Below are 24,352 nucleotides of genomic sequence, written 5' to 3'. Positions count from 1 at the left end.
AGAGAAAAGCAAAGGCCCTGAGGCAGGGGTGAGCTCAGCTTTTTCTGGGGCCTGAAGCAGTGAGTGAAGAGGAGGTGTGGGTAGGGCCAGAGTGTGCAGGCCCTTCGGGACTAGTATGGGGTGTGGATGTACTCTCACTGCCCTCAGAAACCACAGCAGCAGGGGCCTGAAGTGGGGCATTATACAATCTGATTGTGGATTTGAACCAGCGTGCTGAGTGCTGGTGAAGAATGGGAGTGTGGTGATGGGGGAGCAGTTCAAGCCTACTGTTCCTCTAGATCAGTGATGGCGAACCTTTTGAGCTCGGCGTGTCAGCATTTTGAAAAACCCTAACTTAACTCTGGTGCCGTGTCACATATAGAAATTTTTTGATATTTGCAACCATAGTAAAACAAAGACTTATACTGCTGATATTTATTTTATATATTTAAATGCCATTTAACAAAGAAAAATCAACCAAAAAAATGAGTTCGCGTGTCATAGGTTCGCTATCACTGATCTAGATCCAACACAGTAGCACCTGCAGCATCAGGGGTCTGTAAATGTCACCGCATGAGCAAAGCCAAGCCAGCCTCTGCAGAGGCATCCCTGGTGGCCCCACCCCCTCACTCCTAGAGGCCACTTTTGCCCCCTGCATCATAGTGGTGCCCTGCAGGATCCCAAACACCCCCTAGAGCAGTGGTTCTCAACCTTCCTAATGCCGCGACCCTTTAATACAGTTCCTCATGTTGTGGTGACCCCCAATTTCATTGTTACAAATTGAATATAATTAAAGCATAGCGATTAATCACAAAAACAATATGTAATTATATATGTGTTTTCCGATGGTCTTAGACGACCCCTGTGAAAGGGTCGTTCGACCCCCAAAGGGGTCACAACTCAGGTTGAGAACCGCTGCCCTAGAGGGCAATGCACTCCCCACACTCAGAACCACGGCCTTAGGCTAAGGTAGGACTTCAGCCTCTTATTTAATTTTCCTTGAAACCTCTTTATCCCAACTCTTAAGAAACCAGTGTCTCCCACCATCCATGGAACCCCCTCAGCCCAGAAACTCGGCAGGGAAGGGAAGGAGAGGAAGGGAGGCTGCAAGGGGACGCCAGGGAGCCAGTCAGCCAGCCCGGCAAGGGCGTCAGCCTGACGGAGGAGCTGCGTGCTGCGCCAGGCAGCCTGTTCCTCAGCAGCCTGGTTGGTGAGTGGGCATCACTCTGATTATTATTTACTTGTGAAGTGCCCACAGGGTACCTGTTGGAGCAGCGCAGGCAGACAGGCATAAGTGGGCTTTGTCATGGGGCCTCCCGCCTGCTCTCGTACCCAGGGATTTGCATATTGTTGCAACACTGTGACAGGTTTCCTTCTTGCCTGGCACTTGAGAGCTTAAAAGTCACTATGAATAATAAAAAATAATTATATGACTTGCATAAAGCCTTGTGTGGGAAGGGTAGTATTAGCTATTACATTTAATTATTTAATGTGGAAAATGATCCACACTGTATAAAGAAGCCCGGTGGGAAAGTGCGCTGGTTCCATCTCCATTCCTGCTGCTGAGAAAGAGACCCGACCACACCAAGTCTGGGAGGGGAAGAGGGGACCCCAAAGCTGCGGAGCTGTGTGCAGCCCTGACCCACCCGAATGGAGGCACTGCCAGTGCCCCCACCAGTGCTGCGGGGAAGGGGGGGCCATCTAGGATGCAGGCTTGCAGCCTGGCTCGAACCCTGCAGCAGTCACAGGAATAATCCCAGCCACCAGCAGGCACCGCACAACCCTCGGAGGGGGTGCACCGTGGTCCCTCCATCTGCTGGGAAGGAAGCAGAGGTTGTGGTAACATGCCTGCACAACTCAAGGCTCTCCTCTGGAAGTGAGGACAGTTGCTCATTTCGTTCACATTTTGTTCAGTAAAGTGGGTGCAGATTGCATCTCTCATGATCGCAGTTGGGTCACACCTGCCTTTGCTAAGTAAGGGTCCGCTCATCAGGTCAGAAAGGGCCTGGAGACGGTAGGGTGGGGCCTGCCAGGTCTGGCTTTGGAATACTGTCCCAGAGTCTAGGGCAGCTGGACTGGACAGGAGAGGATTTGAGAGAGGGAGACCACAGAGGCTGCACGGGCCAAGCTCCTTGGCTGCTCCTCCCGTCCTCCCACTCCCAGGGCCGCCTGGTCTCTGCCTTCCCTGCCTCTCCACAGTGTCATGCGGTTCATTTGACTGTAAAGTTGCCTGCGTACCTGCAGTGCATCTGCTGGCCATGCCCGCCCCAGGGGTAGGTCCATGCAACACCCTATCCTGGAGGAGTCCTTTGCACACATCAGCTCATGGCTGGCATTAGCATGGAGCACCTGCAGCCTACTCGGTGCAGACTGAGGCAGAGAATGAACCTGCTAAGGTTCCCCAAGATGCTTAGTCCATAACCAGCAGTTTTCATCTGCTCCCAGAGGAGAAGACCGAAAGTGCCAGGTTTGGCCATGTCTGGAGGCCCACACCTGGCACACCAGGCACCTTGTAAGCACTCATTGACGAGATAAATGAATGAGGGCCTTTAAAACTTTCCTGGGGAGGGAAAAGCTTAGTTCCAAAGGCAAATGGAAGCAGATGATGTCCAGTTCAGAGTTTACATTCCTATAAAAATTTTGAGAGCAGCCCCCATCACCACCAGCACCTGGACCCTCACCAGAGAAGGCCCCAGCCCCTGACCGCACCCCCTGCCTGCTCCTGCCCTCTGTCCCTGCTGTCCCAGGCTGTCTGTGCAGTGTGAGCCCTCAGGCATTTCTGAATGAATACATCGCAGGGAGGGAGCCCACAGACAAGGCAGAGATCCTCGCTGCCTCCCAGGCGGCCAGGGCCGGGAGCAGCTGTGTGCTCCATTATGCCTTCTCCATGAGACACCGCTAATTTCCATGATTACTGTTATGCCTAAATGGCATCCTAATGTAATACAATTTATATTATCTCTGCTTGGTGTCAGTTACCATTGTGTTCCAGGATGTTCCCTGGCACTGACTCGTCACAAATGTAGAGACTTCGCCACTGCGCCTCCCCCAGCTGCATGCAGCTCTTCTCCCTGTCCCCTCAGCCCCGCCCATCCCTCCGCTCCACAGCCTGGGGCCCAGGAGAGATCAGTGTGTCCAGGACCTGGGCACTGCCTCCCACCCACCACCAACCCCTCCGCTCAGCCTCCTGGCGCAGATGCTTGCTCACTCACGCGGGGCTCTGCCCTCTTTCAGGAACCCCTTCCCTGGGTTAAGTACAAGTCATTTTTTACTCCCTCCCGTGCATTTTAGGTCCTGCCTCCCCCAGCTGGCCCTGACCCCTTCCTCCAGCTTCATGGATTCCCGCTGCTTTCCTGTCCCAGTTGCATGGCCACTTCAGAGGTCCGGGCCCATTCTAGGAGCTCTCCATCCTGCCTGTCTCTCCTCTTCCCTCCCCTCCCCTCCTCTCCTCTCCAATTTTGTCTCTCTTCTCTGTCCTGTTCTCTCCCCACCACCTTCTCCCCATTTTCGACCCTCTGTGTCGTCTTTGCTCTTTTCCTCCTTCTCCTCTACTGCCTTCTACCTGAGTGACCTTTCCCATCAATACCCTTCTCAGCTGTTCTTCTCACACGATTTCTGTAATTCCTCCACGTCCCTGCCATCCCCATCTCATGGCAGTTGGGCTCCCTCCCACCCCCCAGACACTCTTCCTCTGTCAGTTTTCCTATCTGTTCCTGCTCTCCGCCTCAATTCCAGCAGCTCCATTTCTAATCTCAACTCAGGTGTCCCACTTCGACACTCTTAGACCCCACATGTCCCTGGAAGGGAACGGTCTTTGGGGAGAGACTCGCAGACAGACTGAAAGTCCAGAGTCCGCTTTCCTGTCAGGGCCACATCATCTCTGTGCTCCTTCGCTTCGCCTTCTCTCTGCTGGACCAGCGGAGGTACGCGCGGACGATAGGAAGTACACGCGGACGATAGGCAAGAGGAATAGAGAAAAGAAAAAACAAGTCATGGCAGTGAAACAACTTTTGCCTCAAAATTACTAAGAATACACAACACAACCCCAGGTGTGCAGATTCTCTGTGGATTCCTTCTTACCACCTTGCTTTAAAGCTGGTATTGCCTCTGTGAAGATCACAGTGGTGAACTCTGCTCTGAGCAGCAAAGGAACTAAGAATCCAGAATTCAAGGGCAAAGACACAAGCCTACCACCTCTCCCACAACAGCTCTCTGGGGTCAGCACTGGATAACAGCCCACTCGGCTGCTCAGGCCTCGCTCCCCAGCCCTCCTGGCAGAGGAGCGGAAGCTGAGTCTTTCCTGGTAGGAATAGTGGTTTCTAAGAACATGGCAGTTGACTGTCTAGATCAGCGGTTCTCAACCTGTGGGTCGCAACCCCTTTGGGGGTCGAACGACCCTTTCACAGGGGTCGCCTAAGACCATCGGAAATCACATATATAATTACATATTGTTTTTGTGATTAATCACTATGCTTTAATTATGTTCAATTTGTAACAATGAAAGTGGGGGTCACCACAACATGAGGAACTGTATTAAAGGGTCGCGGCATTAGGAAGGTTGAGAACCACTGGTCTAGATGAACTTGAGCCTCAAAAATTAGCCATGATAACTTGCATACTGTCACTAATCTCAAAATGGTACCAGCCAGAGTTTAGAGTCTCAAGACAGTCCCACTACTTAGTAGTAACTCAAGATGGGCAGGAAAGGCCTTAAAGACAGATGAGAGGTGAGCTCAGGATTCCAGAAACTTCGGCCTCTTCCCTCCTCCTTCCACAGACACCTGGGCTTTGCCTTCCCCTCTGCTGTCCCACCCCCAAGATTAACCCTGTGAATCCGACCTAACAGATCCCCTCTGGTTCCTCACCAGGACCCTATGGTTATCCCACTTTATAGGTGGGGAAACTGAGGCATGGGAGGTTATGTCATTTGCTTAAGGTTACCCAGCTAATAAGTGTCAGAGTTAGGATTTGAACCCAGACACCTCACCCCACCCCTAACCACCACGCTGCCTCTTTCAACTTGAAATAGCTCCAGTGGAGGAGGTGCATCAGGACACAGATAATCCAAAAGAGAGGAAAATCCAAAATTCTTGTGCATGCGAAATGCATCATATGATACTTTTGCATCAGTTTGGTCTACGTTATCTCAGCCCACGTCAGCCCGTGAGTGGAGGGCCAGTGGCACTCAGGAGAATGGGTTACCCCTGAGGTGTGAGCAATCTCAGGGGTGCTGCTGCTCAGCCTGGAGGGGAGAGCACAAGACCTCCTGAGGATGGCCAGGGGAGAGCCCATCTCGAAAGGGGACATCTACTGATTCTGCAGGGTCTAGGGATTGAGAGGGAAAGACTTCCAGCCCTGAAAGCACCATCCCATCTGGGCGATCAGGCCTGCATGACTCTGAGGAGCTGGACACGAAGAGGTTTGGTTTACCATTCAGGGAGAGCCAGGAAAACCTGTCCCTAGCCCTGGTGTCTTCCCTGCCATTTGGGACCTGTCACCAGGGAAAGAAGGAGTGGCAGGTATAAGAGAAAAAACACCTGTGATTTTTTTTTTCATCCTCTTTCTTCGATTATACCCCCAAAATCCACATTTCCAATGGTTTCCAGCAAATAAGGAGGTGGGCAAAAACAGGTGTGCGGGGGTGGGTTGGGGTAGGGGGGAATAGGAGAATGGGAAAGAGAGCATAACAGAGCACTAAGCTCTCACACTCCAGAGAGTTTAGGGGAAAAGTAATTCTCCCAGGCCCTGCCTGCTTAGGGGTTTGGCCAGTGTCCCCCTTGGACACCTGTTGACCTAATGGGGGCGTTGGGCCTTGTTTCTGGTAGTGGGTGGGAATGGGTGGGAGGAAGGGACAACTGAAAGAGTGGGAGGAGGAGGCTGACCTAAACGCTGGATCTGAAGGGGTCTTCAGGGTCCACTTGGGAAGGTTGATGGGCTGTGGGACAGTGGGGTGGGAAAGTGGGTGGAAGGGTCAGGGTTAAAAGCTGCCTCTTAAAGGGATCCTGTCAACAACCTCCCACAAACATGGTCCCCCGACCATGCATTCTGGCTACATGCAAAAAATCTCTTCAGGGCTGGGTCCCCAGGAACCCTTGGCGACAAGGGCATGGCTGGTTTCTGCAGCCAGTGGAGGCCCAGGCACTGGGCTCACCAAGTAGCTTGCCATAGACCAGAGAAGTCATTCAGAAGCCTCCAGCAGCACAGCCTGTTGAGGGCAAGGGCAAGGGCAAGGCACGAGGCATGAATCTCCACAGAGCCCAGCCAACCCAGTAGCAGGCAGCCATGAAGCTGTGGAAGCAGCCGTGGTCCAGGAGGAATTGACTGTGATGTTTCCTTCCATGTGCACACGCACATAGACACCCAGGAGACGTGGTGACAAGTGATGCACACCCAGGAGGTTGACAGGGTCCCTTTAGGTCTCAGCCCCGCCCCTGGTGCTCCCAGCTGATTAACCTGTGTGTTAACCTCGCCTTTGCCTGTTTGCTGCCTCTCTTCCTTTCTTTCCCTTTTCTCCTCTCAAAGGTGTTGCAGACCAAGGCCAACTTACCCATTTTGTTTCAGGTCTCTCGTGGATGAAAGACTCCAATCATCCTCCTTTCTTGAGCCCTGAGCCTTCTGCCTTCTTCCCTCTCCTCCTGTCCCCACTCCCAAATCGTGTTTTGTTACCACGTTTTCTAGGCTGGATGCAGAACATCCCGGACTCTGCTCTCGTTCCTGTTTCTCTCCTTTCTCTCCCTTGACCTTCTCCCCTTCCCTTCTGAAATAGCTCTACCCACAAAGATGGTGTTCCTATCTAGAGATATCCCCCGATGTTTTCCAAATTCTAATTTTAAAACATATGCATCTTTATAGTCCATTTGGGGCCTTCACTCTTTACCTTCCTCCCTTCAAAATCAGCCCTCTCCATTTGCCCTGAGAATGACATCTGAGAACCTGGGAGGGAATTGGTTGTTTCCTGCTCATAACATCTGATTTAAATGAGAGAGAGAGGCCCCTCTCTGCCTCAAAGGGTCTAGTATGTTCTGAAAAATATTCTGGGAAGCCAACAAGAGAGCCATGTATTCAGGCTGACCCTCACCTAACCCATGCCCTGGCCAACCTCTACTTCCCCAGCCTGGCTGTGCAAAGTCTCCACAGTGGCACTTCTGTTTTTCTTTTGGCAGAAATGCCTGGGAACCAAGAGGCCCCTTTCCCTGTGACCTGACCTCCCACACTAAGAATAACAGCCCTAGGACAGCGTGTCTTGCGATCCCTCTGGAAAGAGGGCATGGCTGGGAAGTGGGGAAGTTAAGGGAGCTGGATAGAGCCAGGAGGAAATGGAAGACACAGACTCATGGCTCTTGTGAGTAAAAAATAAAAAGGGAGAGTTGGCAGCCTTCTAGAGGGCTGGGAGAGAGACCTGGGAAACTCTCAGGAGAACTTTAGTGCTTCCAGACCCACTCGCCAGGCTCTGGAATTCCATCTCCCGGAAGCCCCAACTGGCGGCTAGAGAATAGGAAAGGTCTGGTCCTGCTCAGAAAATGTTCTCCAGTCCTGTTTTGTCCCCTTTGCAGACATTTATTTAAAAACTAAAAGAGCAAATGTCCTTTTTTAAAGAAGACAAATGTCTTTAGTACTAGCTCCTTTCCACTCCATGGGAAATGTGGCTGTCCTGTTCCTAGGGTTTCCTCACCTATGAGCAGATGTCTCTGTGGTCACAGCACTGCCCTCTAAATCCCTCACCTCACAGATAGGCAAATGGCCCACCCAGGACTCCTGGAATCCTCTAGGGAACCTGGGACTGCCTATCCCTTGGTTGGCCAGTTGTCCAAGTACCTTAAAGTCTTGCAAAAAAATTTATCTCTTTCCTTTTCTAAATATGGTGGAGGTGAAATTCCATAGGTATAGGGTAAAGTGGTAAAAGCAGGACACTGTCCTTCCTCTTTTGTGCCAGAATCTCTCCTTTCTAAGAATCCTGTTCCCTTCCATACCCTCTATCCAGATCACCCCTATCAACCCAGTTCTCAGGAAAGGCTTTGAAAACTTCAGTCACTTTGGTGGCACCTGCATTTCAGCGGGACCCTATAGCAGAACGGCAGTGTTGGGACAGGAGCCTGGGCAGGTGTTGCTTAGGAGAGCATTGTCTAGGGCCATGTCCTGTGCTCCCCAACTATGAGACCTACCTGCACTATGTCTCCTTTCAGTCAGGAAAGCCTTTGCCGTGACACAGCTGCCCCTGAAAATTCTTGGGCACATCCAGAGCTGGAGCAAGGTGACCCTCATTCTAGCTGCATAAAGTCCAGCCTTTTATAGACATTGTTTTAATGACGTGGTCCCCTTGTCATTGCTGAACTTTACATGAGGCACCTCTGAGCTCAGATGACCTGGCCACCCTTCTGGATCACACTGATCGTTTCTCTTTAGCTCCCAGATCACCCATGGGACCACAGCCCGTTCTCCTCTAAGGGGTCATCCAGCCCGATTCTCCTCTAAGGGGTCATCCAGCTGTGGTCCCTCCCCGCCTCCAGACAGGCCCTTCTGATGAAGAGAACCGGGGACATGGGAGTTGCTGAATGTGGACTGAAAAGAGAGTCCAGCCACATCCCTGCACCGTGGCAGCTTGTGCTGCCTGGCCCAGGCCCTGCTGGGAAGTAGAGAGGGCCTCTGTGCAGGAGGGTGGTGAAGCGGATGGTCTGGAGGAAGGGGAGCCGTGCGGCCATGGGGAGGCAGGGCAGGAGGATTGGACTAGTCGCCTCCTGGCACCTCCTTTTCCCCTGGGCTCCTGGGCTCTGAGAGGGTGTCTGGAACTCCAGCTGCAACACTGAGGTGCCGGAACGGTGATTCTGATGGTGATGGTTGCTCTGTTCTTGTCTGTCTAATATTCCTTTTTAATCCCCATCCTGCCTGCCCCTCCCTTATGTAGGGTTACTTTAGTGATCCCTGGAATGTTTTTGACTTCCTCATCGTAATTGGCAGCATAATTGACGTCATTCTCAGTGAAACTAATGTGAGTATGACTCTGCCCTCCCCAGGAACCTTCTCCTTCCTCTTCTTCTGCCTACTCTTTCCCTCTCACTCTCTCTCTCTTTACCTCCTTTTATTTATTTGTTTTAATTTCCTGTTTTTACCCGCCTCCAGTCATGCTTTTTATTGAACCTGCCGTCGTCCTGTGAGGGAAAAAAAGTGGGAGCCTCTCCTCCTTTTTTTCCACTAGTCCCAGCTCAGCCCTGTGTGCCAGGCCCAGGGGCTTGGCCGAGTGGAGGGAGCAGGCGGTGGGAGGCCGCCAGCTCCCCTCCCAAGTGGCCACAGCCCGGCGTAACCTTTGAACTAACCCAGCTTTTGTCAGGCCTCTCCACCCTGCGAAAACCAGGTGACCCAGGTTTGAGCCACCAGGACTGTAGAGTGGTAAGAGAGTATTTACTATGCCCACGTAACCTCTTTCTTTTCTCATTTTTTTCTCTTCTCTCCTTTCTTTCATGCTTTGTTTTGTTTTGTTTTGTTTTTCCTCTTCCTTTTTGTTTTGTTTTTCTCCTTTGTTGTTGTTTTTTTTTTTTTCTTCTCTCTCTCCTTTCCTCGGCTTCTCTGCCCCATGCAGCACTATTTCTGTGATGCATGGAATACGTTTGACGCCTTGATTGTTGTGGGTAGCATTGTTGATATAGCAATCACCGAGGTAAACGTAAGTACATGGCGTCTGGACCTGACTGTCCGTGCCTGCTCTAATACTCATTGTCTTTCCCCAGTTTATTGTTTTTCTTCCTATTTTCTCCTCCCCACCTACCTTATTTTCATTTCCTGGTTTTCATTTGTTTGTTTATATTGGTTTAAAGGATTTTTTCTTGTTGCTTTATTTTGAAAATGTTTTTATGATTTATTTAACCTTGGAACGAGTTAGGCCTCCCTTTCCTTTAAGTTTTGATTGCTGCATCCTCTTCTCTCTCCCTTTACTCTCAGCCTGGCATGACTCACACTGTATAGGAGGATGCAGCTATGGGGAGCACGGAGTGAGAAAACCAAGGGACATTTGCAACTTCTGGGCAGCTGCTGGGGCGGGGACCCAAACCTCTTTTCACTCCACCTCACCTCCAGACCTCTGCCTCTCTCCCTCTCGCCTTTCCACCCACAGCATCCTGGAAAGGAGCTCTCTCCAAGTGGGACACTGGATTAAGGCTTGGTCTTTGCCTGCATTGTCAGCCCAAGGCCTGGCCCATGACATTCACACTGAAAGGGCTTTGTCTGATTTAACATCAGCAGCCCATGCAGGCAGCCCGGCCCGTCCAGGCCCATTTGGGAGAGAAGCAGAGAACTGGTCATGTTCAGAGCCCTGCCCTGCTTGCACCCCTCTTCCCTGGAGTGGCCAAAGAGCCAGGTGGCTGGTGACCCACCGAGAGAGAGCTCTTCTGAGGTCTTTCCTCCCTCTTGCTGGGGCAGCAGCACCTCTCTTCCACATGGAACCCACCCAGGGAACGGACTCTTGTACCCGCCTGGTTCTCTCCCACTCCCGCCCCCACACCCTGCCCTGGCTCCCTGGCCTCAGACAGAACTCCAGCCCCTGCACTCCGAGGCCTCCTGCCGCCTTCCCCAAGAGTTGCCTCCTCCTATACAGCTCCTACAGTTCCTGCACATGTCTCTTTGTTACCTGGCATGTTTAAACCTTCTCTTTATCTATAGGCAAGCCCTCTTGCAGTTAGTCTTTAACATGTGTTAATTTTTTGTCATAATTTTTCCTTAATTAAGAGACTTGGTAATGTTTGCACAAATCTTTGATGCACTGAACCATGAATAACAGCATGGAGCAGATGCTGTCCAGTTTTGATCAAAGATGTTTAAAACTGCCCTACCAACCGCCACCATCTCCCCACTGTGTTCCACATCCCCTCTCCCTCCATACTTTGCTCCCCATCAGTTGAACTGACTTGTCATTTTATCTGCCTGATTCCCCTGATGAAAGCCCCTGTCTGCCCCCTCCCAGCAGATGGACATTGAAGGAGGCTGTCACGCTTCCCATACCCGCCCTCAGCCCCTAGCACCCTCCCCACTCACCCGTAGCTCCAGATTTGGTTGCCTCTCTGTCTCCCAGATCCCCCGAGTTGTCTTTGTCTTTGTGTGTATGTCTGTGTATGTGTGTGTATGTGTGTGTATGTATGTGTGTACACTTGCCCTTGACTTCTTCCGGTGAATGATAGATTATATTTTTAAAAAACAGTCTTCCTACACATGCTTTGTGCCCCCTCCCCTCATACTCTGCCTCACCCCTCCTGAGCTCACTCCCAGTTCTGCAGGCTGGATGGCCCAGGTTGTATCTCAGATGCTATTCAGAGCCATGAGTTGGTCATGTGTCTGTAAAGGCGAGAGCTTCAGGCTCAGAGCTGGAGCCGTGCTGTGCCCTGAACTGAGGGCGAACTCAAGGAGAGGACGGGGCAGAGAGCAGCGGTGGGCCCTGCCCTCTGAGGATGGAGGTTTTCAGACAGCAGTGCAGGTCCTTGTGAAGCCTGTGCCAGGGACCGGGAGCCTGAGAGACAGCAGGAAAGTGCCAGCCAGTGACAGCAAGCTGCTCCACACTGTCAGCAAGTCCCACATCAACACTCAACCTGCCGTTTTCCCCCAAACTGTTAGTGTTTCTAAAAGAAAGACAAAGCAAAAGAAACGTTTAGGGCATAAATTTCTATAGAAGTGGCTATGTTGGCGGTAGAGAGGGAGGGTGCAGGACAGGAAGGAGCGTAAGGCCGCCATGCAGACCCTTCCATTTATACGTGGTTTTCTACTGAAGATTCACCCTTGCATTTGTCTCATGGAACTGAACTGCCCTGCGAGTTTGACAGACAGAAGTTATCGTCCCCAGTTTGCTGCCGCTAAAGATGCTAGTGGAGAGGTGAAGTCCTTCTGTGCCATGCAGCTGAGGCCAGCCCCTCACTCCTGGGCCCCGCCTGAGTTCCCTCTCTAATCCATGATGCCCTTGATAAACACATGCATCTCACATGTCCTTCCACCAGCCAGGCTTTGTTAAGCCCTTAAGTTCTGTAATTTATATTCAGAATAACCGTACGTGTTTTGATAGTCTACACAAAATATGACCCATCAGCCCCCTCGGAGCTGTGGTGCAGCCTCTCACCAGCCTCCCTTACCCCAGGCTCAGGGCTCTTCCTCCTCTAGACCGAGGTGAAGAGTCACACTGAAGGGTGGTCTGGAGACGAAATGGGGACAGTGTGCGCGATGGAGAGCAAGGGGCGTTGTCCGATGAACGACTTGTGAACCAGAAAAACCAATGTAACACCCCCAGGCAGGGGCGGTGTGGGAGAGAGGAGAGAGGATTGACGTGAAGTCAGAGCTGGCGAGTGGCTGAGTCTTGCTTCTTCTTTTTCCTGGAAAAGAAGACTTCGTTTCCTCCTCTGTCAAAGGAATGTGATTATCTTATGGGACTGTGTTTTGAAGCTCAACGAAGAGCATCTATTTTAAAACTCTATGTAAACTATAAAGTGCTATGGAATGGAAGAGACTGGCACCCAAGCAAATGACATTTTTCCCCAAATCCCTGCTGGAATAGCTCTAGCCAATTATATTTAGTTATAACTTACGCCCACGGGCACTGTTAGAGCCCTTGTTTCCCAGATATGATTAGATTCGTGGAGATGGTTGACAGGTAGGGCCAGATCAAAACCAGCGTAGCTCACTGACCATGGCCCATACCCACGCCTCGGCAGGGCTGTTCCCCAAGCACATTGGGTGTAGCCATGCACTTGCATAGCAGTCAGTACTGTGGGTCACAACTTGTATAAGCAATAATGCTTAGTCTCAGAGGTGGGTCCCTCTGCCCATAGGTTCTGCCTCAGGCCACTGGCAGCTCCTGGGTCTGAACACTCCCTGGTGCAAGCAGTTTGCAGCTCCAGGTGTTCCCTGGGGCCGCTCCAGGCCTTCCCAGAATTTTCTCGTCTTACTTGTCATCACAAGATACTCACTCCCAGATATATGTTCTACTTGGCCTCAGAGGGATCCATGAGGGCTTTTCACCTGTAACTCATCATCTTTGACTCTTAAACCTATAGATATTAACTCATTTCCCTCACCTAACTGCCATATTCATCCTAACCGCCCTCCAAATATTCCTCACATCGAAGCTCATCTCCCCATAAATGCCTTCTCTTTCCTCCTTGCCTTTACAGGCTATGACACCTCTCCCTCTAGGAAATGGGTTTCCCACCAATCCCAGGAGCCAGCATTCATTCATTCCACCATGTTTATCGTCTCCCCTTCTGTGTGCCAGGTACAACTGTAGGCACCTGGAGTACATCAAACAAAAGCTCCCTTTTCATGAGCTGGCAGTCTAGGGTCTGGATAATAAGCCCGTGAGCAATGCAAGGAGTATAGAAAACAAGGAAATCATAGTCCATCGAAAGCTGGTAAGTGCTTTGGAAAAGGAATAGTGTTGTGTAAGGGGGTCAGAGGTGCTAAGAGGCAGTGAAGGAAGGTGCTATTTCAAATAAGATGGAAGTGAGGAGTTACCCATGCAGATACCTGGGAGGAGGGCTTTGGGGGCAGGAGGAACAGCTGTTACTGGTGCAGAATGAGCAGGGGAGACAGAGAGGGGAGGGGACCAGAGAGCGGGAGCAGATTTTGGCTTTTATGCTGAGCAAGAAGGGGAGACACTGGTGCCTCTGAGAAGAGGTGTCCCCTAATCTGACTTACATTTCCGAAGGCCGATTGGCTGTCTATAGGAGTCAGGGTGGAAGCACAACACCACGTAGAAGGTGCACGTGATTACCCAGGTGGGAGGGGATCGTAGCCTGCAACAAAGCAGCAATAATAGAGGTGGTGAAAAGGGTCCAATTCTCAGTCTGTTTTGAAAATAGAATGAACAGTATCTCCTGACAGACTGGATGTGGGAGTAGGAGGAAGAGGTGGCCAGAATGGCTGTGAGGTTTGGGCCTAAGCAGTGGGAGTTTGGAGCTGGTATGAACCGGGGAAGACAGGAGGTGGAGCACGTTTGCATGAGGAACTCACTGGGATGCGTCTATTTCACCTCCCAGTGGGGATGGCAGGTAGACAGTTAGACACATAGTCTGAGGGTGGGGCTTGGGGTTGTCAGCATATAGATAGTATTCAAAGCCATGACAGTGGTGAAGAGCTCCCAGGGCTGAGCGGGGCGGGGCCTCCAGCAAGAGGAGGGCGGGACATTTTGCGCTCAGAGCCAGTCTGAGGTTCACTTTCTGCTCCCTCTGGGAGACGCCTCTGACCACTGCAGAATGTACCCAGAGGGCGATCAGAAGTCTCCACCATGTGGAGCTGTACTGGATCCTGCTCCCACTGCTCTTCTCCTCCCGAGGCCTTACCTCGTTCTCAGTCAGAGGCTTCCTCCCTCCGTGTCCCCTGGGAGGTTCAAGTGCAGCATCTTGTCACTCTAAGGAAGCCTTCTGGTTTTCCTTTATTTCTTGGGTCTGAAATATATTTTCCAGAGGGAAAAGCCCGAGACATAGGCCCTGTGATTGTTAATGTAAGTTCCTGGAGCATCAGAAACTGCTCCCTAACATCCCAAGTTGAAATCAATTTGGGTCCCTGGTCATACAACACCTTTCCCAACACTGTTCTTTATCATTCTGTATTTTGATTATTGCACCATAGAAGTGCTGAGAGGCCTGGATTCTTGCATTATGGATACAGGACAATATTCCCAAATTGCAAATCAAGAAGCCTGTGTTCTGTTTCCAGCTCTGGCACTATGAAGCCATGTGACTTAGAGCAACTAACCCCATTCTCTGGTCCTCAACTTCCTTGAAAGTGAAAGGGGCCAGGGGCAGGTGGAGATGGCCTCAGAGGGCCTTTGCGACTCCAGCACCCCTTGGTTCTGAATGGGACATTTTCTGGTTGTGGGAGGCAGATTTCCATTTCCTCTCACTACCCTGCCAGATTCCAGCTCTAAGGCGGAGTTCCTTTCATAGGGCTCCAGGGCTGCGTGGGGATCTGCTCCCTGGCTTTGGGATGGCTCATGTGGAAATTCTCCCAGGAGGAGGCCTGCAGGGATCTTCAGGTTGAGGAGCAGGACAGAGATTGTGTGAGGCCTGGAGAGCTCCTGCAGAAGGTTCAGAGAGAGTAAAAGCAGGAGGATTTGCTTAGGAGGCAACACACTAGCCCACTGACGTGACCGGAGCAGAAAAACAAAATAACGCTGGTCCTGGCTATGATCTTAGTTGATTAGAGTAAGGGAGGCAGGGAGGAGGACGGAGCGGAAGGGGAAGAGGGAAATGACGGCTTCTCTTGGATGAGCATGTGCCAGGCAGCCTACTAGGACATCACACACAGTCAGAGTAACACCTCCGGGTGCGTAGTGTCTGCAGAAGGAAACCAAGGCTTATGCAGGATGAACAGTTTGCCTATAGCTAATAGGTGGAAAGACTGGGATTCAAATCCATTTGTGTGGGAGAATTGAGTCTTGCATTTCCACAGAGTCCATTAGCCAACTCCCTGGGCCAGTCTGGCCTGGGCACGGCATCACCGAAGGGCCCCTGCCACTCACAGGACCTCATTCAGTGCACTCCCAGCATCACAGCCTGGGGCAGAGGCTTAACCTAACTTCTCTGTGCCCGCTGATGCTGCCAATGCCCGACCAAGGGAGCCCAGGCTGCCCTGGGCTCATGCGCCTAGTTAATGGGGCTCAGAAGAGAAGGGCAAAGCCATTGTAAAGCAGGCCCACCTGACAGCTGGAACTTGAGAAGAAAATGGGAGGGGGAACAAGATGGGCCTGGGACTCAGTTCCAGGGAGTGTCCAGCGGTGAGCACATGGAGGCCCCACATCCTCCCTCCCCCAGCTCCTGAGCCAGTGCGACCTTCCCACCACCGCTCTGAGTGACTGTCCCTTACCAGCTCCCCATAAAAATAATGAAGCAACTTTGACTCCTGCTCAGGCTTCAGGGCCTGGAATGACGGGGAAAGCAGCCATTGAGTCACAGAGTTTGCTGCACACCCACCCCCAGGGTGGAGTCAGAACGCTCAGCCCGCACGCGCCGACCCTCCCTCCACATTTCAGCCAGGATGCCTATGTGGGCCCTCAACCTGGCTCTTGGTCTGGCTTTTCCTGACCCCGCCATGGCAGAGAAGGGGACAGATGGCGTGAGAAAGGCAGGGCTGGGTGCCCCCAGAGGTGTGAGGAGGGTAAAGGCAGAAAATGAGGTCATCCAAAACGTTAGAGAGAGCGCAGCTTTGGAGACCATCTAGCCGGAGCCCATCTCCACGGACTCCACGAGCACCTGCTGGGTAGCAGCCCCAGATACACAGTTTTACAGACAAGGACGGTGGAGGCAGAGGCAGGGAACAGCTCGCTCATCCTCACAGCATTTCACAGCAAGGCCAAGCCAGAACCTGGCGCCTGAGCGCAATCCGGCATGTTTAGTTAGGGGCTCAAGGAGTGACATTGCCAGACGTTGTCTAAATGGCAGTGGTCAGTGTGGCATGGGCTGCTTCTAAGGTAAATTAAAGTAAGATGGGTGGTGTCAGGCCCAGCTGGGTGAGGACCTCCCGACACCTCCATTTCCCTTTGCTGGGTGCCTCCTGTCGCTGACGGAGCTTCCAGCCTCTTGACATCCATCCCCACAACAGAACGAATGCGACCAAGGTCTCTTGTTTCCAATACACTAATTCATACTCAGGTGGGGGTGACTCAATCAGCTCCCCTTTCTTTGAAGAAGAGAGGGTAACGCTCACCCCAAGGACTGAGTATTTCGTGTGTCTCCTGTAAGACTTTCGGGAACATGACGCCGAATGAGGAAGCTGTTCCCCAGCCTCGGCCCCCAGCGGTGTGACACGGCAGTTCCCTCCTCTGCTGGGGCATAGAGCTGGCCCTCGAGAGGCGTGGCTGAACCCACTCTGCCCAGCAGGGAGGCAGCACGTGGCCATCGGCAGGCAGTCCAGCTGGAAGAGGAAGAGCCACTGCAAAAGCCTCTGGAGGGTGAGGCTGCTGTGTGGGCAGTGCAGGAGGCAGTGTGCTGGGACAGCCAGGCTGGCGAAGCAGCCCCGTACCAGCAAGTTTCCCAAAGCTGGTGCCTTGAGAGGCCTGCAGGCTTGGCCCGAAAGGTCCGTGGGAGCCTGTTTGCTTGTTTGTGATGGACATCCCAGTTTGGGTTCTTATTCAAGCAAAAGCCTCTGGAGGGTGAGGCTGCTGTGTGGGCAGCGCAGGAGGCAGCGTGGTGGGACAGCCAGGCTGGCGAAGCAGCCCCATACCAGCAAGTTTCCCAAAGCTGGTGCTTTGAGACGAGGCCTGCAGGGTCGGCCCGAAAGGTCTGTGGGAGCCTGTTTGCTTGTTTGTGATGGACAGCCCGGTTTGGGTTCTATTCAGCTGTCAGATCATCTGACAGTTTAGCTCCCCGTGCCCTCTGCCTTGTAACCAATGCCCCTTCACTTTTGTTTTCCTCTATTTTTCTTCCCTTCTTTATTCTCTCTCTTCTATCCACATACAACCCTCTCCTTTCATCTAAAACAGAAGCGTGGGAGGAAGCTGTCACAACACACTCCTTGGTTTGGCCAGACAGCCACCTGCGTCTGACCAGTGTCTGTCACTTCAGGTCTCACAGGCTGAGCAAGTTCCTGTTGCTGTGTTTGCCAGACGCCTCTAAAGCAAAGGAGCCTAGGGCAGTGGTAGGCAAACTGCGGCCCCTTGAGTGTGGCTCTTCCACAAAATACCGGCTCTTTCACAAAAATACTGACTTCTGTGCATGGGCCACGAAGTTTCAATCGCACTGTATGTGCGCGCCCGCACGTGGTATTTTGTGGAAGAGCCACACTCAAGGGGCCGCAGTTTGCCTACCACTGGCCTAGGGTATTCCAGAGCTAGTGGAGAGAGTGAGGCAGGCTCTGAAATGCCAGAAGTGCCCCCAAAAGCATCGCCACTTCTGTTAACACCCATTTACTCTTCATGTCTGCCCTTCCTTGGGAATCATCTGCTTCCTCTTGTTTCCTTTATGGGTCTCTCTGTCTTCACTCTTATTCTTTGTCCTTTGGGATGCTCTCTCCCTCTCTCTTCCCCTCCTATGGAATTCTTTCATGCTGCTAGCACGGCTGACAATGGATTTCATCCATTTATTCTTTATGAGTTTCTTTTGTTTGCATGACTGGGCACGGGCCATCCTTCCCAAGGGAAGATAAAGCTGCCCTGGCAATATGATAATCAGTCACGTTTAGCATGAGTGCCTGGCAGGTGACAGCAGTACCCATGCCCTGCACCTCCCACCAGTCCCCTCAGGGCCAAAAGTCCCCTCGAGGGAGGTTCTGAGGGTGTTTCATCTGGGTACCTGTAGCCACAAAGATTCATGAGGAATCATCTCCTCTGGCTAGAAGTTTTCCTTGGAGAAACAGATGCCAGCAGGGAATTTTCAACATGGTGGACATGGGGGGAGGGGGTGTTGCTCTTTCCACTCTCCACCTTGTCATCTTTGGGCTTATTATCTTCATTTCTTCCCTGCCCTGTTCTGTCCAATGTTTTTGCCTCCCTCATAATGCCCCATCTTCCTCTTCTTACCACTCCTCCTCCACAGATCTGTTTACATCTCCCATTCATTCCAGACCAAAAGGGAAATTCTGTGTAAGAATTACTTTCAAGTGCCCATCTTTCCTTCATTTGCGCTTATATCTAAAAGCCTTTGACATCTTCTGTATCCCAGTTGACTTATGGTTCTTTAAACTTTGCATCCCCCTTAGCAAGGAAGCTCTTAATTCAACTTTGGAAGGTTACAGGTTAAAACATATTTTACTTTGGTCTCCTAAACATGCCTTTCCCTGCTGCCATCTCTGGTGGCTCCTAGGTGCAGCATCTCCCAACTCCCTGACATCTATAGGCCACACTAGTCCCTGCGTGCTCATTTCTCCTGGTTGAAAGAGGAGGTAAAAGGATAATGAGGACCCCCCCCCAATTAACTGACACTTGCTAGCTCCTGGCCACGACGCTGGTGTCAGATGTTTCTAGAAGCCCCTGGCTCTGCCTCTCCCAGTCCTCTCTGTGTGTACCAGCCTGATAATGGTCCTCTCGCCACAGATTCACTGGGGTTTCACCAACAAAGCCCCGGCCACTCAGCCCTCCACCACACCACTGTGCTCTCACAACTGAACTAGCCATCCTGCCTTGCAGATCAAATTGAGACAAGAGTAGAGACAGCAAAAGCAGAGACGCAGAGCTTGGCACGCGGTGGGGGTGTAGGCAATGCCAGCTGGAACTTGTCCTTCAGGTGGATGGAGTGGAATTTCTATCACAGCCACTCCCTAAGTTTTAGACAAAAATTTTTTTAAAAAGAAAAGCAAGGTTCCTCAGCAGGGTGCCCAGTAACAGACTCACATACTCCCATGGCATTGCCCTCACCTCCTATTCAGAGGAATGAGGAACCTCAGTGGCCATGAGGTTATAGCCATCGCCCAACAGCAGCCATCGGAATTGGCAGCCCATCTGTGGGCCCTGCTCCTGACTCAGCGGGGAGCCAGCCTCCTCTGGAGGGAGCCCAAGGATAGTCAGTGCCTTTCAAGGTCAACATGGCCAGGAGGGGGCAGCGGAGGCTTCTGAGCTCTTTAAAATTCTCTTTAACCAACTGATCTCAAGAGAATTCTGGAAGACAACTTTGTTGGGAATTCCAGCCTAGATATCTACACCTAGCCCCTAAATCCCTAGTAATCTTCCCCCTCCTGGCTGTGCAAGAAGGAGGAGGGGCAGGGGGAGGGAGAACGTCCCTTTTTATATGGTTAGGAGCTATTTTCAACAACTTTTAGTTCTCCAGAGAGACAAAGTAATGTTAACAACTGGGAAACACATGCCACTGATGTCATATTCCTGGGAAATCCCTCCACTAGGACAATCTCTCTGCCTCTCCTGTGTTCCCGGGGTTTCCCTAAGCAGCCTCTGTGTGGTCTGGAGATAGTACCGCAGTGAGCAGGAGCAGTGAGTATATTCCAGAAACCGACTCACCCACTGAGGCAACACTTATGATTTGATCCTAAACTTCATTCAGAGACTCTCTCTTACTAGCTGCCCCGTGTCACCCCTATCGTCCCAGCCAGTTATACCAAACCAAGCTAATCTGCATATGTAAATTGCAGTACGTTAACTGGCTTTTCCTCTCTATTTGCCCTTAACCCAGCGGTTCTCAACCTGTGGGTCACGGCCCGTTTGGCGGTCGAACGACCCTTTCACAGGGGTCGCCTAAGACCATCCTGCATATCAGGTATTTACATTACGATTCATAACAGTAGCAACATTACAGTTATGAAGTAGCAACGAAAATAATTTTATGGTTGGGTCACAACATGAGGAACTATATTTAAAGGGCCAGAAGGTTGAGAACCACTGCTAACCTGTTAGCTGGAACCACTAGCCAGGACTCTTTCTGAAAATGTCCCACCTCTGCCTCACTATAGCATAATCACCTGAGTACATGTATACAAATTGCATGAACAAGTTTAGTTAATTGACCCAATATCTTTAATGCCTTGAAAGTTACCAGATCATTAGAAAACAAAGATGAAAAAATTGGTTGCTCAGACATTCACTCCACACCTACCATTAGTGGATACAGCGCAGAATGCAAGCTCAGCCAGAATGCTCAGGGCTGATGTGCAGCTCCATTGGCTCTTGGGGAAGGGGAGGCAGTAGGGTCTCCAGGCTCCCGGGGCATACGTCTTCAGGGAGTCCTACCCCTCTTCCCCAGGAGACCGTGGGTGGAGAAACTGTCATCTAACTCAAGGAACTGGGAGCAACTCTGGAAAAGGGTCAGAGATGGATGGCACAAGTACTCCAGGCTACCAACTAATTCTAAGTTTAGCTCAAAAAGTAGAACCGTCGCCAGGTAGTTTTTTTAAGAGAACCAGGGACTCACAGAGAGTAGCCAACAAAGTTGGCTGAAAGTGCAGGTGCCCGGGTCCAACTGGCCCAGTCTTCCCTTCCAGCTCACTGGAGGTTTCATTTGCAGCTGGGCAAGGGGACCAAAGACAGGACCGACTACACCAGGTCATCTAGGAATGTCCTTCGGGGGGTAGCGGTATGTCCGTGAACTGTGGGTTCTCAAGAGCAAGGGCTGTGTGTTAGGCTTCTTCCTGTTGGTTCCACTGAGAATCATTCTGTGATTGCTTTGAGAGTTTATTATGAGTGGTTAGTTTTTTTTTGTTTTTTTTGTGTTTTGTTTTTTTGAGACTGTGCACTTTGTAAGCATAGCTCCTCACATAGAACAGGCTGCGTGAGAGGCTCACAGGCAACACTGCCCCAGCAAGTCGAAAGTGCCCTCTGACCCTAGTGCCCACCAGTAGATGAGTGGATAAAAAGGCTGTGGTACATTTACACTATGGAATACTAGGCAGCAATAAAAAAGAAGGATCTGAGACAGCACGGAGGGACCTGGAGAGCATTATGCTAAGTGAAATAAGCCAGTCAGAGAAAGACAAGTACTCTATGATTTCACTTATATATGGACTCTAATGAACTAACAAGCAAAGTAGAGACAGACACATAGATAGAGAGCAGGCTGACAGCTGTCAGGGTGGGAGGGCCTTGGAGGGCTGGGTTAGGGGGGGTGTGGAGGGACTGAGCAAAAAGAGACATACGTGCCCTTTGAAAAGCATGGCCTAAAGCTTGAAAAATGATTAATCTGTGAGTCTCCTGATTCTCCCACAGTGCCGGTCTCATTAACCGGGCGGGGGACCCAATGCAGGCCCCAGGCCCCCGTCCTCCCACTCACTGCTGCCCTCACAGCTCCCTGACCACTCCTTGTCTCCCATTGCAGAGACGTATCATGAGGATTCTTAAATCAATACATATTATTAAAATAACAAGACAGGATCAAGGTGATTAGAACAGACCTAAAACTACATTTTGAAATAAAATATGACTTAAATAGATGAGATCTTAAATAGGAGCTATAAAAGGCTAAAAATCAACCCAAAAAAAGACAGTTAAGACCGTTAAATATCCCAAATGAAGCATTCTGCATGTGTAAAAAGTAAACTACAATAAAACAAATAGTTTAAATTTTTTAATGGCTGGGGTTATTCAGTGTGACCAGGGGACTCAGGTGAGTTCTCTAAATTGCTTTCATTCTGGTCCTATTTTGGGATGGGATTGACCCAGAGGACCTTCAAGCTTTACCCAGGGTTCTTAGCAGTCATGGGGTGGGGAGGAGTTTTCAGGGTGGGCCCAAGCCTGCTGGGAACTCTGCCTAATGCCTGGGCATAGTGTGTAGAATAGATTGACCTCTGTATGACCCTCACACTCGCTCACTGAAGCCTCAGAAACACAGACCGTTCACACAGGTGCACAAACACTTGACCATCCTGAATTGCCTCCGTGTGTGTGTGTGTGTGTGTGTGTGTGTGTGTGTGTGTGTGTGTTTCCATGTTCTACCGCAGCCTGCTAGTCAAATTCTAGTGAGCCCAGCTTCCAGGCCTGTGGACTGACCGGCAGCTCGTGCTCCTCCAGAAGCAGAATGGAGATGGGACTGTTCTGCAGAAGACTGGAGAGCACCCCTGCCCTATTCTTCCCCGGCCTCCCCTGCATCTCCATCCTTCCCCAAAAAACATCCCACCAATCTGCTATGGGAAAAAGGAGCTTGCCGACAAATTTGTTGCCAAAGGAGTGTTTTAAGTCTGCAAGCAAATGTCTGGTTGTGCACATTTTCATCCTTCAAAAATCCATTACAACGTTTGTTTGTTTGTATCTTAAAAACAGAAACACAAGAGCAGCCATCTGAAAGTGGAGGGTAAAAGCAAAGTCGTGACCTTCTAGAAAGAGTTAACAGCTCAGAAGGTCAGATCAGTCAGGCGCTCGGCTCTGCCTGCTGAGAGTGGGGGCATCTTCGGGATCCAGGCTGGGGAACCGGGCAGAGAGCTGCGAGGCACTCAACATGCTGCTTTCCCCAGCACCTGCCCCAAACTGAGCTCAGCAGTCAGATCCATGAGAGCAGCGAGGCACTCAACATGCTGCTTTCCCCAGCACCTGCCCCAAACTGAGCTCAGCAGTCAGACCCATGAGAGCAGCTTCGTGGGCGTTAGTAACCATGTCTTAAATTGTGCGCAGAGCTTTCCAACTTCAAAAACAGCCCCACACATTGGTCATGCCATGCCAGGGCTCTCACACCTGAAGACTAGTAGCTAAGCAGGACCGTCTCCCACCTGAGCCTCAGCCTGAGGACTAACCCCTGCTATGGAGGGAGGTGAGGGCCACCTCTTTAGACACTCCACAGTAAGAATTAAAACCCAGGCTTCCCCTAAACCTGAGGGGCCATTGCTTGCCAGCTCCTTCCGCGGCAATGCTGGGGTAGAGCTAGAGTGAGTGAAGCTATCTTAGAACACGTGGTGGGCTTTGCTAAGTGAAATAAGCCAGTCAGAGAAAGACCTCCATCCAGAGTCCAGATCTCATTTGCACTGGGTGTGAGCTATTTAATACATGACGGAAATGGTAGACGTGAGGCCCAGCTATGCAGAGCCCACACTCACGGTGCAGAACCCGCCAGGCCTGTGGTTGGTATTTCTGTCACTTGTTTCCTTTTGCCCTCTCCTGCCACTGTGTTGCTCCTGTGTTAGCCAAGACCTAGAATGCTGATCTCTTCGTTGGAGACTCATTACAGCTTATCTCTATCTGCCTTTCTTTAAAGCCAGCTGAACATACCCAATGCTCTGACTCTATGGTAAGACCAACCCTCCAGACCACGCTCTGAGCTTCTGTGACCTCCTCTAACACCCCCCACTCTTACCACTGGACCCTGAGTCTCCCAGAGCCCAGCCTGGCTCCTGCTGCATGTGGCCACCGTGTCCGTCTTGCACCTTGCCTGCCTGGTCTCGTGGAGCTGTGACGTGCTGTCTGTGTAATGGTGTCTTCCCCCCTCCCTGAACTTCCCCTTGGGAGATAATTCACTGTGATCTTGACTGTCTAACGAGCCACTGGGAGAGAACTGGACCCAAGGGCAATTTCCTGTTAAACACCCTGAGACCCGCTAGCTAAGCCTCTAGCCCTAACCTGACGTGGGAACGTTGCACAGGGCGCCATCAAGCGTTTGCCCAGGGTTCTCAGCAGTAATGGGGTGGGCAGACGCTTGAAGGTCTCCATGGTAAGGCCTCCTGGGAAAGAGGGAAGAGGGAGATGATCCAGCAGGAAGTGGGAGGGCAGGCGGCTACTTTCTTCCTTAATCGAGTTTCTGTAGGGACTGGGCTCCTTTGTGCTGAGTTTAAGGCCACAGCAGAAGGTTTGAGCTGGGATTTGTTACTGAGAGTGCGGCTGAATTTCCAGTCGCTTCAACTGTGTTACCTGTGGAATTTTCTAAATCCCTGAGCTCATTAAAATTGGGCGATCCCGCCCTAACCTGTTTGGCTCAGTGGATAGAGCGTCGGACTGCGGACTCAAGGGTCCCAGGTTCGATTCCGGTCAAGGGCATGTACCTTGGTT

General features: G+C 51.3%; 1 protein-coding gene across 1 annotated transcript in view; it reads left to right on the top strand.

Moving 5' to 3' along the window:
- CACNA1C (calcium channel, voltage-dependent, L type, alpha 1C subunit) overlaps positions 1 to 24,352 on the top strand; it is a 231,694-nt gene that overhangs the window by 154,477 nt on the left and 52,865 nt on the right. Inside the window, exons 27-29 of the mRNA XM_014539424.1 lie at positions 8,882 to 8,965; positions 9,554 to 9,637; positions 23,565 to 23,597. Coding sequence (XP_014394910.1) covers positions 8,882 to 8,965; positions 9,554 to 9,637; positions 23,565 to 23,597 — 201 coding nt within the window. The remainder of the gene's footprint in view (positions 1 to 8,881; positions 8,966 to 9,553; positions 9,638 to 23,564; positions 23,598 to 24,352) is intronic.

Source organism: Myotis brandtii, unplaced genomic scaffold, assembly GCF_000412655.1.
Source record: "Myotis brandtii unplaced genomic scaffold, ASM41265v1 scaffold216, whole genome shotgun sequence".
Lineage (NCBI taxonomy): Eukaryota > Metazoa > Chordata > Mammalia > Chiroptera > Vespertilionidae > Myotis > Myotis brandtii.
Note: the sequence above shows the minus strand (reverse complement) of the source record. Positions and strands in the feature narration are given on the sequence as shown.